Below are 24,477 nucleotides of genomic sequence, written 5' to 3'. Positions count from 1 at the left end.
TAAAAAAAATCCTAACTATAAGCAGTTTTCCATTATCAACAACCAGTTATAAACACCTTAGTGGCTGAAACAGTAGCTTGTTTCCAGCCAAACAAATGAATGGATTTTTTTTTAATGTAAATTGCTGTCAATTTTCATAGTAATGACATTATTACCGCTTCTAAATTTGTTTGTTATGCCAATGTGGTGCAAAATGTGATTTAGCTGAAAATGTAACAATATAAAGAAGCATTGTGTAGAATTCTGAATTATAGCAATTCAGAGGCGTGTTCCTAATGTATAATAATAAAAATGCTATTTTAGGAGATGATTATGCTGGTTTCTAAAAAAATATTTAAGGTTACCCATTGTCAAAGGGCAGGGGGTGAAAAATAACCATGGCTTACAGCTTGTCTTCATTTTCTTTTCACGTTTCCTCTCTAATCCTCTTTCCCTTCTAATATTAGGACGTGTGAGTCAATTCTCAGATGCTGCACATTTAAAAGGCACATAGTACTTTACGTCTCCAAATCTAAAGATGAAGTCTTGTCCTTTTTTCTAGGTGGATATTATTGTGCAGTCTGAACAGTTCATGTGGGCAATAAAGTTTCCATTCAGGGTAAAAACAGAGCCCCGGTTTCCCATTAAACTGCACTGTTTGTTGAGAGCATTCCATAAGTCTATAAATCAACTTCCTGTAACTGAAAGAAAAAAAGAGAGAGAGAGCAATGGTGTCATGGTAATGTCAGGATTGGTATAATAAAAGACAAGACCGTACTGTTCTCTCAATGTCTTTGGGGGCTTAAGGTGGCTTTCAGTGTTCTTTAGAAATGTCTCTGTAACTTTGCAACCTATCGCTTAGGTTAAATCAGTATTTTCAGTGCCTCTGGGTGCGTTTTAAATCGGCCAGCTAGGCCAGCTGGCTAAAGGCCATATCCTCCTGCCTTATTCATATCGTCTCAGGAGCTTCAGCTGAATGAAATTTTGTTGCTGTCAACACTGAGAACTAGATACTCCATCTCCAGTACATAAGCCTCTTACTTATACTGGTTTTACGCTGTGTAACTCCACTGAGTTCCCAACCTCCTTGTGCAGTGGTGTACATCACGTGGGTGCTGGCAAGGAATCTGGTTTAATGGGTAGGGTAGTAGAATGGGACTCAAAAGTTCTTAGCTCAGAGTCTGGTTTTCCAATAGCTTTTCTGTGTGACCTGGGGCAAACCAGTGTACGTTATGGCTTAGTCCCTGTCTGTGAAATGGGAGGAGTACCTCAGATAGGTACTGAATTGGACAGAACAGTCCCAAAATGCAGAGTTCAAGCCCAGGTCCCGGGCTGAATTTGTCCCAGAGTCCCTGCAGCACCGTTCTGTGCCTTCTGGGGGCAGTGCCTGCCTCTCCCCAGTTGGGGAGCTAAGGTGAACATTAGTACCATACCTTGCTATGGGGCACCATCCCTGCTCTTCCTCTCTCTTGAAGCCCCACTCCCTAACCAGGCTAGAAATCACAGCTGGGAGTAATAATAGATGACCAGAGAGTCCTGCATCAGAGCTGCCCAGGGGAGCCCTGACCCCTCCACCTACTCTGGATACCAGGGGGCTGTAGGAATGTGCAGGTTCCCAAGAAACGCAGGGCCACACCTGTTTATGCTCTATTATATTAATGTAAAATGTATATTAGAATTCACACCATAATGAAAACTCTTCTGCTACTTTACTTACCATTGCCCATCTTCTGTGTAAGTCGCACTGTGGACATGAATACGAACACTTGCATTCGGACTCCACAACTTCACACCCTGGCTTCCCCCAGATAGAATGGCTATTGTCGATCATTTGGGGCCCCCTGGGCCCAGGTGGGATGGGGACCCAAACACAGAGCAGGACACTCAGTGCCCCAAAGATTCCCAGTCTAATTTAAAAGCTAACATCATGCTCCAGAAATATTCCTCCAATATTTGCATTAATGATTTTAAAGCCACCCATGTGTAGTTAGGAATGTGGTCAATCCTTCTTCACAATGGTCCCTGTTAAATTGCACCCACTCCTTCTATCTGTGTCTTGCCCAGGTTGCTTCTATCCATCCAGAATGCAAAATATTCCAACAGGTGGTGAAAGATGAGGCTCTGTGTTTAGAAAAAAACAAAGCTACTTTATCCAGCTCCAAAGGTAAGAGATGTAGGCTTCATGTGGTGAACCCTGATTTAATTAACCTTTATTGGACTTCAGTGAGCCTAGCTACATAAGCAAGGACTGCTCTCTTGAGTAAAGATTAGAAAGGTTTGGCTTGATTTTTCTCATCACTTGTGCTCTGCAAATAATTTGTGTCTTGCACCATCAATGTTTCTTTTTGCTTCATGGTGGTGTTTTAAGTTGCTAATACACTTTATTGAAGCATTGCTTATGCTCATAGCCAGTATTGTAACCTTAGGTGGGGCACATTCTCAGAGGGGATGATTTCTAGATCCCTGTGTGGATACAAAATTTTGTATCTGCACCTGTGTCGGTATCCACATCCGCATCAGTAGCCACAAAAATGAGCCAGAGGGATATAAAGCAGATAGGCACAAATTTGCAGGATTCTTGATACAAAATTTGTATCTGCAACTGTATCTGCAAAAATGAGCTGTGTATATCTGCATCCACATCCAGATATAAAGTGGATATCCACATATTTGAAGGATAACATAAGAACTAGAGGTCACCAAATGAAATTAATAGGTAGCAAGTTTAAAATAAACAAAAGGAAGTTTTTTCTTCATGCAGGGCACAGTCAACCTGTGGAACTCCTTGCCAGAGGATGTTGTGAAGACCAGGACTTTAACAGGGTACAAAAAAGAGCTAGATAAATTCATGAGGGATAGGTCCATGAATGGCTATTAACCTGAATGGGCAGGAATGGTGTCCCTAGCCTCTGTTTGTCAGAGGTTGGAAATGGATGATGGGAGAGGGATCACTCGATGATCACCTGGTCTGTTCACTCCTTCTGAGACATCTGGCATTGGCATTGGAAGACAGGATACTAGGCTAGATGAACCTTTGGTCTGAGCCAATATGGCTGTTCTTACGATCTTATGTAGGGCTCTAATGATTTGTCACATGCGTATTAGCTTCAGTGGAGCTATGAGAATTTATGCTAGTTGTGCTATGCTCACATCACCCATGTAAGGTAGATCATTACTGTTATTCCAATTCTGTGAAAAGGAAACTGAGGCACAGAAAGTCTACAGGAAATCTGAGATGGAGCTTGGATATGAACTGAATCCAGGGAACTATCCTGAGACATAAGAGACCTGGGTTCAGGTCCTTGTAAGACCATAGGAAAGTCATTTAGTCATTCTATGCTTCAGCTTCCCATCTGTAAAATGGGAATAATAGTAGTTCCTGACCTTACAGATGTAATGTGAGGCTAAACCTATTAGTGATTTTTTCTTATTGGCCACTTTTGTTTTACTGACTAACAGCCCCCTTTTTCAAGATGAGTTAACAGGTGCAGGAGTGTATTTGCTTGTTTCTTATGCCCAAGATACAGATGCAGATGCAATGAGAAATATATCTATGAGACACTGTGTCCATAACTGTAAAGCAGAAAAAAAATCATCTCCCGACATTTGTAGAACTGCATGGAATTTAGCACCACCATGTCTCATGCTGTCTGGGGCAGCTCATGACCAGGACTGTTGCCAAGGGAGCAAAAGAGGCAATTGCCCAGGAGCCTGGGTCACTTACAAGGATCCAGGGCAGCAGGTCTAAGGCAGGCTTTCTGCTTGCCCTTGCTCTTCACCACTCCTGGAAGTGGCTGGCATGTCCCTGCAGCTGCTAGGAACGTGTCTCCATTTGTTGCCCCCGCCCAAGGTGCCAACTCTGCAGCTCCCATTGACCATAGTTCTCGGCCAATGGGAGCTGTGGGGGCAGTGACTGCAGACAGTGGTACAAAGAGACCCCTGCCCCCCACCCCGGAAGCCACTGCCAGAGTGGTGTGCCGGTCGCTTTTGTGAGCTACATGAGGTAAGCACCACCCACTCTAGCCCCTCCTGTACCCAACCCCCTACCCCAGCCCAGAGCCTGCACCCCACATCCAAACTTCCTCCAAGAGCTTGCACCTTGCACCTCCTCCTAAACCCCAATCCACTGCCCCAGCCTGGTGAAAGTGAGTGAAGATGGGGGAGAGAGAGCAACGGAGGGAGGAGGGATGAAGTGAGCAGAAGACGGGGCCTCAGAGAGGCGGTGGGGCATGGTTTCAGGGAAAAAGTGGGGCAGGAGGTGGGGTCTTTGGCTTTGCACAGTTAGACAGTTGGCAACCTTGCTGGGCGGGACTGTGGAAGTCGGGCCATGCCGGAAGAGAGTGCCCAACAGTGTAGCCATCATTTCGCTGGGCACCAGCCAGTGCTGATGCAGCATCACCCAAATGTCAGGCAGACCACGTCCACATGGGCACAGCTTGTGAGGGCTCCATTGTGCTGCCCTGGAGCCCTCAATTGCTGTTGGCGGGCCAGCTCATGACTGTGAAGACGCAGGGCAGAGACCCCCCAAACTTGTTCTATGTTCCATAACTGGATCGCAGCAGCAGGGAGTGGAGTTTCCCAAAGCACTCTGGCCTAGTTACCTTGGAGGCACAGGCAGGCCTCTCAAGCAATCCACTCTACTCTGCACCCGGGCAAGCTGGGCTTCCCACTAGACAGTTTCTATGTACCAAAGATCACAAAATATCCAATGCCTCTCAGTCCCAAAGGACCAGTCCCTCACCCTAGATACATGTGTCCCTTTGATCTCACACCAAAGACAATAGTTGTAGCCCATTCTGTAGTAAACTACGTAAGGATTTATTAACTAAGAAATCAGCGAGTCATTACAATGTTAAAGCAGGCAAGTGTATATACACAACCGAGGTTTTAAATTGAGGAGAAATTGGAGAGGGTCCAGAGAAGAGCAACAAAAATGATTCAAGGTCTAGAGAACATGAGCTATGAGGGAAGACTGAAAGAACTGGGCTTGTTTAGTTTAGAAAAGAGAAGACGGAAGGGGGACATGACAGTACCGAAAAGGGAGTAACTAAGAGGAGGGAGAAAAATTGTTCTCTTTCACCTCTGAGGAGAGGACAAGAAGCAATGGGCTTAAATTCCAGCAAGGAAGGTTGAGGTTGGACATTTAGAAAAACTTCTTAGCTGTCAGGGTGGTTAAACACTGAAATGAATTGCCCGTGGAGGTTGTGGGAAATGCATCAGTGGATGCAAATATTTGAGAGCATATTTAAGAGCAGGTTAGACAGACATCTATCAGGGATGATCATTCTAAATGGTACTTGGTCCTGCCGTGTGGGCAGGGGACTGAACTTGACCTCTCAAGGTTCCTTGCAGCTTTGCCTCCCCCCTGCCCTCTGAGTACTAGGGAAGACGGGGAGAGGAAAGACTGGGTGGGTCCCGGGCTATGCGACTCGTGGCTTCAGCCTCCCTGCCTCCCGGAGCACCTGGGGGGGGAGGAGGGGCCACTCTGGGGCCTCCCCAGACCTCTCATGGCAGCTAAACATTGGAGAAAGAGAAGGGAGGGAGGAGGCAGGCAGGACGCAGAGTGACGTGATGATGTCACTCTGTTGTCCCGCAGAAGAAACGTTTTCATATATAGAGATAATGCAAAAACTTAAATATTTCCTTACAGATGGTAATAAAGAAATTAAAAGAGAGATAGGAACATAAGCAATCTCTCTTCTGCCATCCATCTCCACGTTCTGACAAACAGAGGCCAGGGACACCATTCCTTACCCCTACTGGCTACTAGTCATTAATGCACTTAACCTCCATGAATTTATCTAGTTCTCTTTTAAACCCTATTATAGTCCTAGCCTTCACAACCTCCTCAGGCAAGGAGTTCCACAGGTTGACTATGCGCTGTGTGAAGAAGAACTTCCTTTTATTTGTTTTAAACCTGCTGCCCATTAGTTTCATTTGGTGGCCCCTAGTTCTTATATTTTGGGAACAAGTAGATTACTTTTCTTTATTCACTTTCTCCACACCACTCATGATTTTATAGACCTCTATCATGAATGCATGCAGCAACGTGCAAGCATTTCATAAAGTTTAAACACTAAAGACATTATTATAACCCCAATACCCATCCCTGCACACATGTAAAGCCTTAGCAAGTGCTGGCACCTGGTCTGCCAACCTCAGACCTGGCCATTGTGAATCTGGGCTAAGTAAAAATTGTAGCTGAGTGTTGTACATGATCTGCTGATAAAGACCCGGGAAATCTTTTTATATGCAATTGCAAGATGTTTGAAATGTCTCATTCTGAAGGCATCTCCTTGACTTCAGATTTTTTGTCTTTCTAGGATGCCCAGTATTTTGGGACGGACTGAGCTGCTGGCCCAAAGCCGCTTTTGAAGAAGTGGTAAAAGTTGCATGTCCGGTTTTTTTTGAAGAAATCACCAACATACATGGCAAGAATTGTTTTTCCTATTATTAATATTCCTCACTGTTTAAAATATATATAATGGCTAAGATACTAAGGCAATCCACACTGATGCATCATAAGACTATCAGTGTCAGGAAGAATTTTTTTTTTATGGTTACATACCTTCATTAGGCACATTTTTTTGCGGGGATGAAGGGGAGGATGGGCGTTTTTCATGCATCCCACATGCACCAATGTCCATGGCCAGATAGTGGAGTAAATGAGCCTTGCTCTCCTTCAGTACATGAATACCTCCACCTGGATAGCGATACCTTCACAATTCCTTCACCCATTCTGCTCTGCTCCGATCACAGTCATGTGTGAGGTGATGAGGAAAAGTCAGGAAAGAGTGATTTTTGCCATTATTTTGTCCATGCTCTGGTTCTTGTAATGGTATTAAAAGTAACAGGCACTACATTCACAAATACACATAACATATTTGGCCCTTATGCACAGTAGCTAAACAAAAAGAAAACTATGGGCATAATTTTGCCCATTTTAGTAGTATTCAAAATTTGGAATACCGAAACCATTTCCAGCATGAACATGCTGTAGATTATAACTGCATCTGAAAAGGTTTTGTTTGAATTTATGTGAAAAATAAAAGGCCCCAAGCATACTCAAAGGAATAGTCCCTTTTAAAAGAATTCCATACTTAATGAACCAAATCTGAAAGCAGATCAAGTTATAATTAGAACTGGTGGAAAGTAATAATTTGTGTTCCATGGAAAATTCTGGTCGTTTGAATGTTATTTTTGTTTCAAGTTGGAAAAAAAAAGAGAGATTGAAATTTCTCATGAAAATAAGTTTTGAGTCAAAAAGTACTTGTGGGTCATGGGAAATGTTCCACTTTGAGGAACTTGAAATGTTTCACTCACATCTGGACTCTTTAAATTTTCTATTATAATTCATATTTTAAATACATATTTGAAAATTGATTGTCATTTTGAATCGAAAAATTGAAATGTTCCATTCTAACAAGATTTAAATGTTTCTTTTTAATGGTTTTTTTTCTTAAAAGAAATTTCATCCAAATCAACAGATTCCTGCACTGTTTCCATAGAGATGAAATGGCATTTTCCAAAAGTGAAACATTCCACTGGAAAAAAAATGTGGGCAGCTCTCACCATTTAAAAATAAAAGACAAATGCTGTGACAATCAGTGGGGTGTAGCATGCTAAACTAGTGACATCATTTGTGTCACTGAAAGGGTGGGAGACAAAATATCAGTGACCACACACATTTTTCTATCTTGGGCTGTGTCTACACTGGGCCACTTATTCCAGAAAATCAGCAGCTTTTCCGGAATAAGCTGCGAGCTATCTAAACTGGCCCTTGAAATTCCGGAAAAGCAACGATGCTGTACTGTACAAAATCAGCCGCTATTCTGGAAAAACTATTCTGCTCCCGCTTGGGCATAAGTCCTTATTCCGGAACACTGTTCCAGAAAAGGGCCAGTGTAGACAGCCCAGTAGTCTTTTCCGGACAAAAGCCCCGATTGCGAAAATGGCGATCGGGGCTCTTTTCCGGAAAAGCGCATCTACATTGGCCACTGACGCTTTTCTGGAAAAAGGGCTCTTCCGGAAAAGCAGCCTGCCAATGTAGACGCTCCTTTTCCGGAAAAACTGAAAATGGAATAGTATTCCGTTTTAAGCATTTCCGGAAATTCATGCCAGTGTAGACACAGCCCTGGTGTAAAAGAGAGGAAGGATGGTCTTATGGTTGGATTCTTTAAGTCAGGATTCCTGGTTTCTTGTCCTAACTTTGCTGCAGGTCCTCTGTGACCTTGAGCAAGCCACTAACGATTTCTTTAGCCTAGTCCTCTTCAAACTGAATTACATTATTGTAAACTAGGAACCTGTTAGTCTGCAGCATCCACATGGGGGAGTTACAGTGTTGCACTTTGGAGCACCCGGCTATTCTTACCCCAGTAGTCCAAACTGTGGGGCAGTGCAGGCATAGCCTTAGGCTACGTCTACACTGGCATGATTTTCCGGAAATGCTTAAAATGGAACACTTTTCTGTTATAAGTATTTCCGGAAAAAGAGCGTCTACATTGGCAGGATGCTTTTCCGGAAAAGCCCTTTTTCCGGAAAAGCGTCCGTGGCCAATGTAGACACGCTTTTCCGGAAAAAAGTCCCGATCGTCATTTTCGCGATCGGGGCTTTTTTCCGGAAAAGACTACTGTGCTGTCAACACTGGCCCTTTTCTGGAAGAGTTTTCCGGAATAAGGACTTTTGCCCGAGTGGGAGCAGCATAGTTTTTCCGGAAAAGCAGCTGATTTCTTACAGTAGGTCATCAGTGCTTTTCCGGAAATTCAAGGGGCCAGTGTAGACAGCTCGCAGCTTATTCCGGAAAAGCGGCTGCTTTTCCGGAATAAGTGGCCCAGTGTAGACACAGCCCCAGTGTCTCCCTCTGTAAAATGGAGAGATTAATACTACCCTAACTTCTCGAGGTGCTAAGAGGAGCTAAGTTTTTCAGTCTTGGAAGTGATCAAAAATTATAGGAGCTTTGAGATACTGATTAAAACAAACTATAGAAATTCAAAAATATTGTTAATGTAGTCCCTTTACTAAAGAAGCCTCTGACTTTTACTGGGAGGATCCTTTGTGCTGCAATCTAGCCTAGAGACTACAACTCCCAAGAGTCCTTGGGAAAAAAGGAGGGAATGGTGGTTTTTCCAGGCTATGCAGACAGATAGGTGAGCTCCATTTTGCAGCCAGGAGTCAGGCTGCTGGTGGAGAGACTTTTCCAGGCCAGGAGCTGTTGTGTTGCAGCTAGAGCCTGTTTCTGAGAGCCTGCTGCCGCCTGGATCCAGCAGGCTGCTTCAGGGACTGTTGATTGTCCCTAGACGGGATAGATCCTTACTGTGCTTGTGGCTGAGAAGGGCCTACATCACTCTGCATAGAAGATACTGTGAGTAATTGTGGCTGTTTGGAAAAGTGCTGCGTGGGAGGAACACAGAAGACTGTGGGTCCAAAGAGAGGCAGAGTGACCAGCTCAGAGAACCAGAGCTGCTGGTATTTGGTGGAGCCTGCTCCAGTGGCAGAGGAATTTTGTAGCTTACTGCTTAGCTTGGACTGACACACGCAGAACCTGCACAGTGCTGTCTCCACTCCAGCTGCCCATGCAAACAAGTGTCTGGGACTCCGAATCCTGAGGAGTACACACTCTGGGGTGGGATAAATGGTGGCAGTGTAGATAGATAAGTTTCCTTTCTTTCTGTGAACTTTAATTGATTTTATTCACTTTTAATCTGTTGTACCCTATTCCTTTATGTTATGTAAAGGTGTGTTAATTCTAATTTAATCAATTACATGTATGTATTATTTATCATTATTGTTTTGAAGTTAGATCCAGATTATTACTGGAATAAGTTTATTCCTGGAGGCTCTCAAGGCTCACCATTAAGGCCGTGTCCAGACTCAGGGGTTTTTTCGGGAAAAGTAGCCTTTTCCCGAAAAAACTTCCCCTGCGTCCAGACTCAAGCCGCGTTCTTTCGAAATTATTTCGAAAGAACGCGGCTTTTCTTTCGATGGCGGTAAACCTCGTTTCACGAGGAAGAACGCCTTCCTTCGAAAGTTCCTCTTTCGAAGGAAGGCGTTCTTCAATGTAAAGAGGCCGTCTTCGAAAGAGAGCATCCAGACTCGCTGGGTGCTCTCTTTCGAAAAAGCGGATTTCTCTTTCGAAAGATCCGCCTGCAGTCTAGACGCGATTTTTCGAAAGAGGCTTTTTCGAAAGATGCTTTCGAAAGAGTCTCTTTCGAAAGAAGCCTGCAGTCTAGACATACCCTAAGTGTGTACAGGGCCGGCCAGGTGGAGGCACTGCCAATGAATATTCCTTTAGGAGCAAGGGACTGCAGCAAGGGGTTGGATAGGAAATCCCCAACTAAACAACATCACCACTGGGGTACTCAGGATCTCCTTTTTTGTTAAAAACATCAGGCACCTAGGCATACATGTGAATGTGATCTGCTCCCCAGTAACCCAGGGAGGAAAAAGGGAGTTACATTATTATTGCCACATAGTGGGTATGAAGTGTTGTTATAGTCATGTTGGTCCCACTGTCTGTGTCTAATAAACTGGTTCGTTCTACATCTAGAGCCCTACCAAATTCATGGTCCATTTTGGTCAATTCACAGTCCTAGGATTTTAATAATCATACATTTCATGATTTCGGCTATTTAAATCTGAAATTTCACAGTGTTGTAATTTTAGGGGTCCTGACCCACAAAGGAGTTGCGGAGACATTGCATGGCTATTGCAGGGGAGGTTGCAGTGCTGCTACCTTTAATTCTGCACTGTTGCAGGTGACAGTACTGCCTTCAGAGCTGTGCAGTTAGGCTACGACTACAGTGCCTTTTTTTTCAGAAGAAGATTTGTAAATTGCACTCACATTTGCATATCTTCTTCTGATTCTTTTTGTGGAAGAGGTTGGAAGACAGGGCCAAATATCGGAAACCTCCCCTCTTTTGCAAGACCCTGTAAACCTCAATTTACGAGGAATAAGGGGTCTTGAGAAAGAGGGCTTTTCCCCCGACATTTGGCCCCGTCAACATGGGGCCAAATAGCAGCAAAACCTCTTCCGCAAAAAGAATCAGGAGAAAATATGCAAATGTAAACACAATTTGCATATCTTCTTCTGGCAAAAAAACGGCAGTGTAGCTGTAGCCTTAGGGTGTGTCTAGACTACCTAGTTTTGTCGACAAAAGTGGACTTTTGTCGACAAAACAATACCAGCGTCTACACTACCGCGGAGTTCTGTCGACATAACGTCGACAGAACTCCGCGGTTTTGTCGACGCTGGTATACCTCATTTTATGAGGCATAACACTTTCTGTCGACAGAACTCTGTCGACAGAAGGTGTTATTGCCTGTAACACTGCGTCCAGACTACGGAGTTCTGTCGACAAAGCGGCTTGCTTTGTCGACAGAACTCCATGTGTCTGGACGCAAATTGTCGACGGAAGTTTTGTCGACAGTATCTGTCGACAAAACTTCCGTCGACAAAACGCGGTAGTCTAGACGTACCCTTAGAGAGCAGCGGCTGGTGTCCCAGTTCTCAAGACATAGTCACCAGCAGCAGCAATGGAGAAGTAAGGATGGAATTGTATTGTCACCCTTACTTCTGTGCTGCTGCCTGCAAAGCTGAGTACTCAGCCAACAGCTCCACTCTCCAGCTGCCCAGCTCTGCAGGCAGTAGTGTAAAAGTAAGGATGGCAATACCGCAACCCCTCTAAAATAACCTTGTGACCCACAGGCAACTCCCTTTTGGGTCTGGACCCCCAGTTGGACAAATACCAGTCTCCCCACACAATCTGTATAGAATAGGATAAAAGCACACAAAAGACCAGATTTCATGGAGCAAAACCATATTTCACAGTACGACACATTTTTCATGGCCAGGAATTTGGTAGGACCCTATGTCTAAATATTTAAGCTGAGTCTTACATGCACCATTTGGATGCATGACTATGGTGCTGTTGTATAAAAATTGAGCTCACAGTATGCATTTCCTATAGCCTAGGAAGCGACTTTGTTAATTTCCTGTTCATTTGGTTACTTATCTCACCCTTGCACAAGATAGCTTTAATTCTGTCCCTAATCTTGCCAAGAGTCATGAGCACATCCACAAGAATCAACAAAATCAATCTGAGGATTTTAGGAATAAAAATAGGCTGTTTCTTGTCAGTGCTAAACTACATGGGTTGCTTGCTGAGGTGTGTCACTGTTTCAGGGTTCCTGCAAAGAAACTGTACACAAGAGGCACATTGGTCAGAACCGTACCCACCGTATTCTGTTGCCTGCGGATTTGATGAAGGTTCCAGTAAAGGCCCCGAAGATCAGGTCAGTTTCGGATTGCCGATGCATGAGTAAAAGCAAACCCAGAACTACCCCCATGAAAAGAACTTGAGGAATGCTGGGTATACATAAGCCAGACTCTCTCCCTCAATCTGACGCTACAAAGGTGCTGCAAAGGGCTGGATATTGACTGTACTGTCTAGCCGAGACTTCCCTGAGTGCTGGAGAGGAAGCCAGTTGAGGTGACCCCTACAGTACCGCAACCCAGCCTCAGCATAGATGGGGGTGTCAGGAATAAGGAGGGTACTAGGGTTAGCAGGGGTTTTGCACTCCTTTGTCATATGGTCCCTTTGTCTAAGCCATATGGGGGCTGGGGGTGATACCATGCAGGGTGGCAATTTGAGGACTCAGTTATGGGGCCCTCATCCTGTGCTGAAAGGATCTTCACAGAGGGAGGTCTGGCTTGCCGTGTTCTGTATCCATCTGGCTGGAGAAGATCTTCTAACCCTTTGCTTCTACAGGGGAAGCTTATATGGCTTCCTTTTAAATTACAGATCCAGAGACTCTGAAGATAGAAAGGAAGGTCCTGAGATTTGGGTCTGTAGGAAACCTGGCAGCAGGTCATTACTCTGCCATGGACTTCTTGTGTGGCTTGGAGCAAGTTACTCAGGCCAGATTTACACTGGGGGAGAAAGTTGACTTAAGATTCGGAACTCCAGCGACAAGAATAGCGTAGCTGGAGTCGACGTACCTTAAGTCGAATTGCTGCAGTGTCCCCTTTGCAGGAAGTCAATCTCTCCCATCAACTCCTCCTCTCCTTGTGACTCCGTGGAGAACCAGGGTTGGTTGATGGGGCACCATCATTGGTCAGTTTACTAGACCCACTAAATCTCAGCCTTGAGTTGCTGGCAGCTCCATACTCTCTTGATATACAAGGTTAGAGTGAATTGGCACTTGCATGGATTTTGGTTACTTGGTATTTGGAATAATCAGCTGGTCTTGTAGTGACACTCAAAACCATTTGCACAGGCCAAGCTCAATGATGCATCCTTAGAATATAGGAAACCTCAGTAATCAACACGTCGAACTGAACGTAGTAGTATTGCACTATCACGTGCGGTCCTCTGCACAGCCGTCCGAGGTGCGACCTCAGCACATCTAGACCAACAGAGGGCTAGCTGTGATCTTGCTAGTTTGAACAACAGCAGTGAAGCTACAGGCTCAACCAGTCCACCCAGGACCTTGGTTACATTCTTGAGCAGCTAGTCTGTGCAGCCATGGTTTCACTGCTATTGATAATCCAGGCTAGCTGAGGTATACATAGGGATGTTGCCGTCAAGGCTCTGATTGCAATACAGAAATACCCTTCGTAGGTTGAGTTTGAAACTAGGAATTAAGGAATCTGTGTCAGCGCTCAGAAAAGCAACTCATTGTGTAGTGTTGGATCAGTCACTTATGTCTCAGTTCCCTCATCTGTAAAATGGGCGCTTTACTTTTTGCTTCTACCTACTCTCTAGAAGCTTTATCCAAAGCCCTTTCCAGTTCATTAGACTCCCATTAGGTCAGATGGACCCTTCATCTGGTCCTAGCTATGGAGATGATTATCAGTGATGGAATTTGCAAGTAGGGTTGCCAGGTGTCCAGTATCGACCCAGACAGTCTGGTATTTTTGCCTCCTCTCCAGTAAAAAAAATTGAAAATACCGAACACCTAAAATGTCCAGAATTTTTTGATTTTTTCCCGGCCAGAAGGAAAAAATCCCGTGTGCTTACCAGGTTCCGCAGGGGTGCTGTCTGGCCCAGAGAAGGGAGACAAGATGGCAGACAGCTACTGGCAGCCTGTTAGGGCCAAAAAGCCTCAAAAGCATTTCTTAATGGCTTTTTTTAAGAAAAAATATATTTTTTTCACACCAGAATTTTTTCCCCAGTGAGGTTTTTTGGGGGGGGGGGGGGGGGGGAAGGAATGTTTGGTATTTTTGGTTAAACCATCTGGCAACCCTATTTGCAAGGCACTGAACCCTTGTGACATGCTGATAACTGCACCTCCCATCTGCTTCAATGGGAGCTGGAAAAGTTCAGACCCTTGAACCATTAGATTTTCACTGAGGACTTGGAACAGGCCAGAGTGAGGTGCTTTTATCCACATGCTTCCAAACACTGGTGCTTCAAATCAATGAAGTGCAACTGCCAGACATCCCTTGGTTTGTGTTGCAACTATAAACCCTGGAACCAAGACCTTCCTTAACCATACTTAGCTCTTTGAGTGACTGTTTCAAAACCCAGAGTCCTTCCGGTAGCGTCAAAGGGCTTTGTATTGGGCCCATGTAGCACATGGATGCACATCAAAGCACTTTACACCACGGGGGAGGCAGAAGGTAAGTCTCGTCGGGAAATAAGTGGGGCAAATTTGAATGTTTGTCAAAATACTGATATTTTTCAGCCTGATTTTTTTTCTCATTTTGGTTGGAAAGTTGTTTGGTTTTTGAACTGGAAAGAAAAAATCCCTGGAGTATAGACACTTCATAAGAAAGTATCAAGCCCCCTCCCCCACTTTGTTGCTGAAACTAGTTTCAAGGGAAAGTTTCTAGCCAGCCCAAATAATTATCTGCACTTTCCTGGTGAGGAAACTGAGGCACAGGGGAGGGGGCACTGCTTTGCCCAAGGTCGCCCAGAAGATCACTTGCAGAGCCAACGCTAGAACTTATGTCTCCCCATATCCTTGTGTAAAGCCCAATCCACTGTAAAGAACTTTGGAGCTATCCATCGTAATGTATATTATATGGCTGAGATGGCTGTGAAGAGAAGTGGGGTAAGCAACAAAAGACAATACTGCTTCTTTTCTAACTATCTGCCAAAAGAAATTGTATCTTAGTAAAACAAGCACACTGGGATGAATGCTGCACGTTGATCGATATTTCTGTGTCTTTTCTTCTCGTAGAAATCATATTATTCAGCATTTTGGCATGTCTACACTGCTGGCTATGCGACATCTTTGACTTCGCTCATTACAGCTCTTGTTATCTTTGCCATCTTCAGGTAAACGCTCACCGTGGCCTTTGAGGTATTTAGAAACAATGTTCATCTTCATCCTAATTCTCTCATTTTTTATTTGTCACCCCCATGATTCTTTTTTTTCCAGTTTTTGCATTTTATCACAGACATGGTAACTTATTCTCCTTTACTTATTATGTGGTATTTCCCAGAAGACTTTAAAACATAAGATCTGAATGTGTCCCCACTCGTTCGTCCTCCTAGAATTGTTCTTTTTTTTAATGAGACAATGGCTTCTGTCATAATCACATCACAATGGTCTCATAGTTCTCATACGGTTCTATTCCAACTCATCTGATGAAGCGGGTTTTACCCACAAAAGCTCATGTTATAATACATTTGTTAGTCTCTAAGGGTATGTCTACACTACCCCGCTAGTTCGAACTAGCGGGGTAATGTAGGCATACCGCAATTGCAAATGAAGCCCGGGATTTGAATTTCCCGGGCTTCATTTGCATAAGCGGGGTGCCGCCATTTTAAAATCCCCGCTCGTTCGAACCCCGTGCCGCACGGCTACACGCGGCACGAACTAGGTAGTTCGAACTAGGCTTCCTAGTTCGAACTACCGTTACTCCTCGTGGAATGAGGAGTAACGGTAGTTCGAACTAGGAATCCTAGTTCGAATTACCTAGTTCGTGCCGCGTGTAGCCGCGCGGCACGGGGTTCGAACGAGCAGGGATTTAAAAATGGCGGCGCCCCGCTTATGCAAATGAAGCCCGGGAAATTCAAATCCCGGGCTTCATTTGCAATTGCGGTATGCCTACATTACCCCGCTAGTTCGAACTAGCGGGGTAGGGTAGACATACCCTAAGAGTATGTCTACACTTGCACCCTCTTTTGAGAGAGGGATGCAAATTAAGACATTCAAAATTGCAAATGAAGCCGGGATTTAAATATCCCGTGCTTTATTTGCATATTCTCGTGATGGCACTATGTCGAAATAGTGCTATTTCGAAATAACAGACACTGTTAACACGTGGTTATTTCGAGAGAAACCCTTTCTCTTGAAATAACTGGTAAACTTCATTGTATGAGGAATAAGGGTTATTTCGAGAGAAGGGTTTTCTCTTGAAATAACCGCGTCTTAACAGCGTCTGATATTGAGAAATAGCCCTATTTCAAAATTGCACCATAACGTGAATATGCAGATGAAGCATGGGATATTTAAATCCTGGCTTTATTTGCAATTTTGAATGTCTTTGTTTGCATCCCTCTTTCAAAAGAGGGTGCAAGTGAAGAAATACCCTAAGGCAACACAGGACTGCTCGTCTTATCTCTCTCTCTATATAAAAGTTTTTCCTGTCGTGCAACAGAATGATGTTATCATGTTCTCATGCTCTCTGGCTGAAAAAGTGGCCAGAGAGAGGGGGATAGGTGAGTGTAGCGGTCACGGGGCACAGCCCACTAGTTGTTTTTAAAATTACAGATTAACATGGCTACCCTTCTGATACTACTTTTCCCATGTTTGGCAAAGACATTATTTCCATAAATTCCCCTCAGCTGTGCCCGTACCATCCACTGCCGATTACGGGAGCTATACATAGAGATTGGGGGAAAAGAAACTGCACATCCAAAAAAGAATTAGATACGTTAATAGGTCAAGCAATGGCTCTTTGCCAACATGGTCAAGGGTGCAAACCCATGGTCTGGCTGTCCCTAAACTTCTGACTGCCAAGTGCTGGAACTGGAGAACTGGGGATGGATCACTTGATAATTGCTCTGTTCTGCTCATTTTCACTGATGGCATTTGACATTGTTGGAAGATAGGAAACTGGATTAGATGGGCCATTGGTCTTATCTAGTATGGACATTGTTGTGGTCTTATATGTGCTGATTTGGAACGATAGGAAACAGAACCTTTTGCTTTAGGCCACTAGTACCAATCCATCTCTGGGTATTCATGAACGGAAGTTATTGTTATTTAACATCAACACAGTGTCCTATGCAATGAGAAGCCAATCCAATAGCCATTGGAATCAAAAGGAGGCATCTACAATAAGCACTGAATCAAGCCATAATTGCCTCAGCCGGTTTCCCAGTGGATAGGCATAAAACTGTCACCACAACTGTCAGTCTCCATAGTGATAGGGGTAAGGGCCCAACAACAGAGAGAATGAGCCAATCTATTGCTTTGCTTCTAAAGATGGAGTCTTAGGTTCCAGGCTGACAGGGAACGACTGTGCTAGTTTTGACTCGCTGCGTTATGTCTAAAGACAGAAGGTCTTCCTGTTTGGGCTGTTTAAATGGGGAGGACTGCTCTTTGAAGAAGGCTTTTCCTTTCTATTTTCTCATTTCAGAAAATTCCACTGTACACGGAATTACATCCACATGCACCTGTTTGTCTCTTTCATCCTCAGAGCCGTGGCTGTTTTCATTAAAGATGCTGTTTTGTTTGCTGATGAAAATATGGACCACTGCTTAATGTCAACGGTATCAATATCCTTCCCCCGCACCCGCAGTATTTGGTGTAGCTGGCTAATCCTTGTTACAGAGGTGACACTGAGATTTCCTGGTTCTGTCTGGGTTTTTGTTTGTTTGTTTTATGGGAAAAAATAGATCCGAAATCATCATCCTTCCAGATACTGTTATGCTCATGGTATTGCACAGAGAAGTTAGAGTATTTATGTTTTTGTCTTTCTGGAGGGTTGCAAGGTGGCACTAGTTTACTGAATAGAATTTAAATAATTGACACACCAAAAAAAACCCAGAGACCAAATGGAACGCTCCCTAAAACAGAGAGGCACATCTCACACTACTTTACTGTAGGCCAGCGGCTCCCAACCTGTGGTCTGCAGGACCCTGGTGGTCCATGACAGTAGTCTAGGGGGTCCGTGGAAAGTTTAATGTAGAAATTAAAATGAATGTACAGTGTTTAAAACACTTATGCATTTTAATTCATAAATATTTGTATATTGTGTAATTATAAATAAATATTTAGTTCCATGATCACATAAGAACATACATAAGAACATAAGAACGGCCATACTGAGTCAGACCAAAGGTCCATGTAGCCCAGTAGCCTGTCTGCCGACAGCGGCCAGCACCAAGTGCCCCAGAGGGGGTGGACCAAAGACAATGATCAAGTGATTTGTCTTCTGCCATCCTTCTCCAGCCTCTAACAAACAGAGGCCAGGGACACCATTTCTATCCCCTAGCTAATAGCCTTTTATGGACCTAACCTCCATGAAATTATCTAGCTTCTCTTTAAACTCTGTTATAGTCTGGGAACTGGAACTAATGAGTCTGGGAACCAGAACTAATGAGTTCTAGTCTGATTTTTTGCCTGAATAATGCACTGGACTAAGACTCAACTTTACCAGAATTATTTTCATCAGGCCACACAATGTCCCCGTAGGGTAGACACAGAAAGAAATGCCAAGGACCAAACTCAGCTCTGGTGTACAAGAGTGCATCACGTGACGTGAATACATCAAATGATTATCGAGTAATGGATTGTTTGAAAACAGCTATATTCTTTTTGGGGGGGGAGGGTGGTGTCCATAAAATGTTAATAGATTGAAAAGGGGTCCGTATGCTCGAAAAGGTTAGGGCTGTCTCGCCTCAGACTGACCCCGATAGGCCCAGATTGCATGTTTTCCTTCAAAGACCCCCTAGTCTGTAAGCAGAATCAGGAAAACCTTCAAACTTTTAAAGCGATAGCTTGCAATTCTTACACAACCCTCAGTCTACCAAAGTAGCAAATCACATCACAGACACAGAAAGAAATGCCAAGGACCAAACTCAGCTCTGGTGTACAAGAGCGCAACTCTGTTCACTTTAGTGGAATTGCATCCGCTTACATCAGCAGTGAGTTTGGGCCACAATAGAGCGCAAATTTTCACGTTCATGATTTAATCTATGGGTATAATCCATTTTGGATTTAATCTATGGGTATAATCCAAACCCCACAGGTATCAGTGATAAATCCTCTACTGACTTCAGTAGGTTTTGGATCAGACCTTGTGTAAAGGCATACTGCTCTTGGTTCAAAGTTTTCCAGCTTTTCCCCAGGGCCTGCAAGGTGACTGATTTCAGAGACTGCAGCTAATATTCTCCTTTTCCTATGTGTCTCCAGGTTGGATGTAAGGTTGCAATGGTGTTTTTTCAGTTCAGCATTCTAGCCAACTTCTTCTGGCTCCTGGTAGAAGGGATGTACTTGCAAACACTGCTGCTGTTGACCTTTGTTTCTGGCAAACAGTATGTGTGGTGGTTCATTTTGATTGGCTGGGGTTAGTATACTGTCTTGTTTTCTCCTTCTGCATATTTGCCTTCTTGCAGCTATGTCCAGGGTGCTGAAAATCGTGTGCCAGGAGATGTGTTTTCAGTGATCATCGTCTATTTGTGAGACAGATATGTTTAATGAAACTACAGCAGTTTGTTTATTTTTGCTACAAAAAATCCCACCTGGAAATTTTGGAGAGGGCAGTCAATTTCTGGATGCATTGTGGAGTGTCCAGTGGTGAGAGAGTAATGCACTCAGTAGTGTGGCTATATGGATCTGAGGAGCTGGCAAGGTGCCTGACAGAATGGAAGAGGCGGAGCCTCAGGCAGAAGGGGTGGGGCTAGTGCCCCATCAGAGCCAGCTGGAGAATGCGGTAGGGTGCTCTGGAGCACACCGCCCAATGCTTCAGTGGCGATTTTAAAGGATCTGTGGCTCCAGCTGATGCTCCTGCCGCCGTAGCAATAGCCCATTAGAATCACCCAGCCCTGGGACAACCGTTCCCTTTGCACCCCCCCGTAGGTGGGTCTGGGAACCAGAACTAATGACTTCTAGTCTGATTTTTGCCTTCATAATGCACTGGACTAAGACACAACTTTACCAGAATTATTTTCATCAGGCCACACAATGTCCCCGTGGGGTAGATAAATGTAATTCTATATATTGCACACTTGCAGTGACTGGGATGCCACATGTCAGACTGGGTGTTCCAAAAATGGAGGCACCCAAAATTAGTGGACACTTTTGAAACATCTGTCCGAAAGTTGAAATCTTGGCCCCATCGAAATGAGGAGTTTTGCCACAGACTTGACTGAAGAGAGCATTTCTCATTGGCTATGTCTAGACTGCATCCCTTTTTCGTAAAAGGGATGCAAATTAGACACATCGCAATTGCAAATGAAGCGGGGATTTAAATCCCCCCCGCTTCATTAGCATAAAAATGGCTGCCGCTTTTTTCCGGCTCGGACCTTTGCCGGAAAAAAGCGCCAGTCTAGACGTGGATCTTTCAGAAAATAAAGCCTTTTCCGAAAGATCCCTTATTCCTTATTTTAAAGGCTTTATTTTCCGAAAGATCTGCGTCTAGACTGTTGCTTTTTTCCAGAAAAGCTCCGAGCCGGAAAAAGCGGCAGCCATTTTTATGCTCATGAAGCGGGGGGGATTTAAATCCCCGCTTCATTTGCAATTGCGATGTGTCTAATTTGCATCCCTTTTACAGAAAAGGGATGCAGTCTAGACACAGCCATTAGGTATTTAATGCTGGGCACTCAAAGTTTGAAGCACTGAAAATTAAAGACCACTTTTGAAAAGGTGGCCCTCGGTCTTTGTGAGCTTCAATTTCCTGATCTAGAAAATGAGAGCAAGCTTAGTTACCTGTCTCAAATGGGTGTTGTGATGCTCAGATGAATAAGACTTCTAAACAGTCATCTAATTGCAAACACTAATTAAGGCCAGGAAAGAGCAAAAGCCGGAATAGACCTCACAGATTCCTAGATACCTGTCAGGAGACTATTAGAATGACATTAACTAGTCTGGTGTGGTGATTCTTATACTGGTCATGATGGAAATATACAATTTCCCTTGCATTCAGAGAGTTACATTGGTGGTGGACTAGACTCCTCTGCCCAGAGTAGTTCAGAATTGGAGTAACTATAGGTGAATTTTCCTAACATAAAAAAGCTTAGAATTCATACGCAGGCCTTTGGCTTGCGCTCTGCCTCAGTGAGTCACCAGCCTTTTCTAATCCCCTCTTAAAATATATTTTCTTTCTCTTGCTTGTGTATCTTGTCTTCACTGGTCTTGAACTGGAGTCTAAGGGCACATGCACACAGCAGGGCTAAAGAAACGCAACTTCAGCTACATCAATTGTATAGCTTAAGTTAAAATAGCTTCATTCAACTTTTGGCAGTATCTACACCACAAGAAGTTGAAGGAAGAGCATTCTTCCTTTGACTTTCCTTACTCCTCGGCTGTGTCTAGACTGGCAAGTTCTTCCGCAAAATCATCTGATTTTGCGGAAAAACTTGCCAGCTGTCTACACTGGCTGCTTGAATTTCCGGAAAAGCACTGACGATCTCCTGTAAAATGATCAGTGCTTTTCCGGAAATACTATGCTGCTCCCGTTCGGGCAAAAGTCTTTTTCCGAAAGACTTTTGCGTGAAAGGGCCAATGTAGACAGCATAGTATTGTTTTCCGCAAAAAAGCCCTGACGGCGAAAATGGCGATCAGGGGTTTTTTGCGGAAAACCGCGTCTCGATTGGCCAAGAATGCTTTTCCGCAAAAAGTGCTTTTGTGGAAAAGCATCTTGCCAATCTCGACGAACTTTTCCGAAAATGCTTTTAACGGAAAACTTTTCCGTTAAAAGCATTTTCGGAAATTCATGCCAGGCTAGACGTAGCCCTCATGAAATGAGGGTTACCAGGAGTTGGAGTAAGAAGTCCGCCATCTCAACGTTATTTTGAAATAAAGGATTGTAGTCTAGACATGCTATATGTTATTTTCAATAACATCAGTTATTCTGAAATAACACTGCTGTGTAGACGTACCCTAAATGCTTTCCTTGCAAGATTGCTTCATACCAATTGTTTGGCATTTATACTGTAACCTATCTGAAGTTTTGTAACCCTATAAAATATTCAGCCTGGAAATAAGATGTAAATGTTTCATGGTGAGAATAATTAATCATTGGAACAATTTATGAAGGGTTGTGGTGGATTTCCCATCACCAACAACTTTTAGCTCACTATTGGATGTTTTTGCAAAATATTTGTTCTAGGAATTATTTTAGGGAGGTTAGGTCAGGTTAGATGGTCCCATTAGCCCCTTCTGACCTTGGAATCTGTGAAATTGAGGATAAAGTTTGCATGGGTTTTGCTGTTCCAAATAATACCATGTTGTATTCCACATTGACTTTTCCAGGAACGCCTGTTGTTGTGATGTCTGCTTGGATCCTTACCAGAATCTACAGACAGAATACAGGGTAAATCGAAATCACAGTGGGGTTAAGCCTTACATTGTGCACTATAAATGTGATTCATCAACAAGGGGGGTTTAAAAAGATTCATCAACAAGGGGGGTTTAAAAAGTAACAAAAGGTTTGAATCACAAGAATTAGCATTTCTGAGCTTCTTCAAATTCAGAAATAGGCAAATGAGGAAGGAATTTTGAGAACGATCTCCCAAATTACATCAGCACTGGTCGCTCATGATTGGATCACAAATCTCACAATGTTGAAATAGTTTTCTTATCTCCCCAGCTGCTGCATTCATGAGATTTTAGTAGACTCTTGCCTTTCATTTTAAAATATATTTCTAGCCTTTGCAGTTGCGAGGAAAACTTGACAATATGAAGCACGTGCACTCTGAAGCCAGAAGACAAATAAAAAGAAGCAAATGATCATTGTATTTCTACAAGGCATGGGTTTTAAGCCAATCACATGATTTTGGGGCATTCTGCTCCATTTTGGAACATTCGGGGTTAGCAATAGTGTATATATGAACTCCTGCATTTGAATGATTATGCCGTGTATTGTAACTGTCCTATATCTCCATCCCAGACCTCACACTTCCTCCATTAATATCATGGAAGAGTGTGACCTTTAACTGCTTTCCAAGTTCTTGGCGTACTCTCCTCCCTCAAAAATGATTGCCCACCCCTGCTATAGAGAAAACTTCTGCCAAGCGAAAAGCTGCAAGAACTTTGGGGAGATGCTTTTAACCTGCTTCCAACAAGAGTTAATGACAGCCACTTTTCTGTACGAAGACTTGAGTCATTTAATATTCAGCACAAATCAGCTCAGGTAATTAATTAGTTTCCTCTTTCAGATGCTGGGATGATGATGATGAGAATGCAGCGGTGTTATGGATCATCAAGGGACCCATACTGCTATCTGTATTAGTGAGTTTTGCCTTTGATCTGCGGCATCCTTTGAAGAACTGAAAGCTAAGCACGTCTCTCTGTTCAGTAAGCCAGGGAGACAGTGCTGCATGCCGCAGTTAATTTGTGTTGAATTTAGGAAGCTGGGAATTGTTGCGTAACGCTTGCTATAGCGTGAGTGGAAGACAGAGACAAGCAGCAGTGAAATGCATGAAAATTACAAACGAAGGGCGAAATGCCGCCCTGGTATGTTTTTATAAAGCTCCATTTAAGCCGATGTAAGCTATGTGTGTGCAAAGGCAGCTGAAGCTGGCCACAGTGCAAGAGCACCCACAAGGCTAATTACCCACAAGAAAAATTTAGCCTCAAAGGCTCATTCAGATTAAACTCAGTGGCTGTGTCTAGACTGGCCAGTTTTTCTGGAAAATCAGCTGCTTTTCCGGAAAAACTTGCCAGCTGTCTACACTGGCCGCTTGAATTTCAGCAAAAGCAGTGACTTCCTACTGTAAGAAATCAGTGCTTTCTGCGGAAATACTATGCTGCTCCCGTTTGGGCAAAAGTCTCTTTTGCACAAAGCTTTTGTGCAAAAGGGCCAGTGTAGACAGCTCAGATTTGTTTTGCGCAAAAAAGCCCCGATCGCGAAAAGTGCTTTTGCGGAAAAGCGTCCGTGCCAATCTAGACGCTCTGTTCCGAAAATGCTTTTAACTGAAAACTTTTCCGTTAAAAGCATTTCCGGAAAATCATGCCAGTCTAGACATAATCAGTGTGTACAGTAACCTGTAAAGTCATCTATCATGCACTCATGTATCTGGCCTCAGAATCCATCCCCTAAATGTGTGGAGGTACTTAGATTGCAAACTCCATGGAGCATGAGGTAGCTATTTGCGCTGTGTTTGTACAGCACCTAGTACCACATAACTGAGGCTCCTCAGAGCTACCACAATACAAATGAATGCTAATAATAAAGAGCTTGGGATGTGCCTGTACCTAGTCATTTATCTTTCCCTTGGTTTCATTTTTCGGTTTTCTCTTCAAACCATGAACACTATTGTGCTCTACCCAGACGCTCATCAGTCTTTGCTCCAACTTTATGCCAGTGGATTTTGCAAT

At 43.7% G+C, this 24,477-nt stretch overlaps 1 protein-coding gene across 3 annotated transcripts in view; it reads left to right on the top strand.

Annotated features, from left to right (window-relative positions):
• The window catches only part of LOC102450627 (vasoactive intestinal polypeptide receptor 1-like), a 42,540-nt gene that overhangs the window by 10,949 nt on the left and 7,114 nt on the right, over window positions 1-24,477 (top strand). The window contains exons 2-9 of one of the 3 annotated variants that reach the window (XM_075922879.1): window positions 2,044-2,143; window positions 6,303-6,410; window positions 12,161-12,270; window positions 15,163-15,260; window positions 17,633-17,768; window positions 19,351-19,504; window positions 22,411-22,471; window positions 23,316-23,388. In XM_075922879.1, coding sequence (XP_075778994.1) covers window positions 2,044-2,143; window positions 6,303-6,410; window positions 12,161-12,270; window positions 15,163-15,260; window positions 17,633-17,768; window positions 19,351-19,504; window positions 22,411-22,471; window positions 23,316-23,388 — 840 coding nt within the window. Of the gene's footprint in view, window positions 1-2,043; window positions 2,144-6,302; window positions 6,411-12,160; window positions 12,271-15,162; window positions 15,261-17,572; window positions 17,769-19,350; window positions 19,505-22,410; window positions 22,472-23,315; window positions 23,389-24,477 lie in introns of all 3 variants that reach the window. The other 2 variants (XM_075922881.1, XM_075922878.1) reach the window with 2 other exon arrangements.

This window comes from Pelodiscus sinensis, chromosome 2 (assembly GCF_049634645.1).
Source record: "Pelodiscus sinensis isolate JC-2024 chromosome 2, ASM4963464v1, whole genome shotgun sequence".
In the NCBI taxonomy this organism is placed as follows: Eukaryota; Metazoa; Chordata; order Testudines; family Trionychidae; genus Pelodiscus; species Pelodiscus sinensis.
Note: the sequence above shows the minus strand (reverse complement) of the source record. Positions and strands in the feature narration are given on the sequence as shown.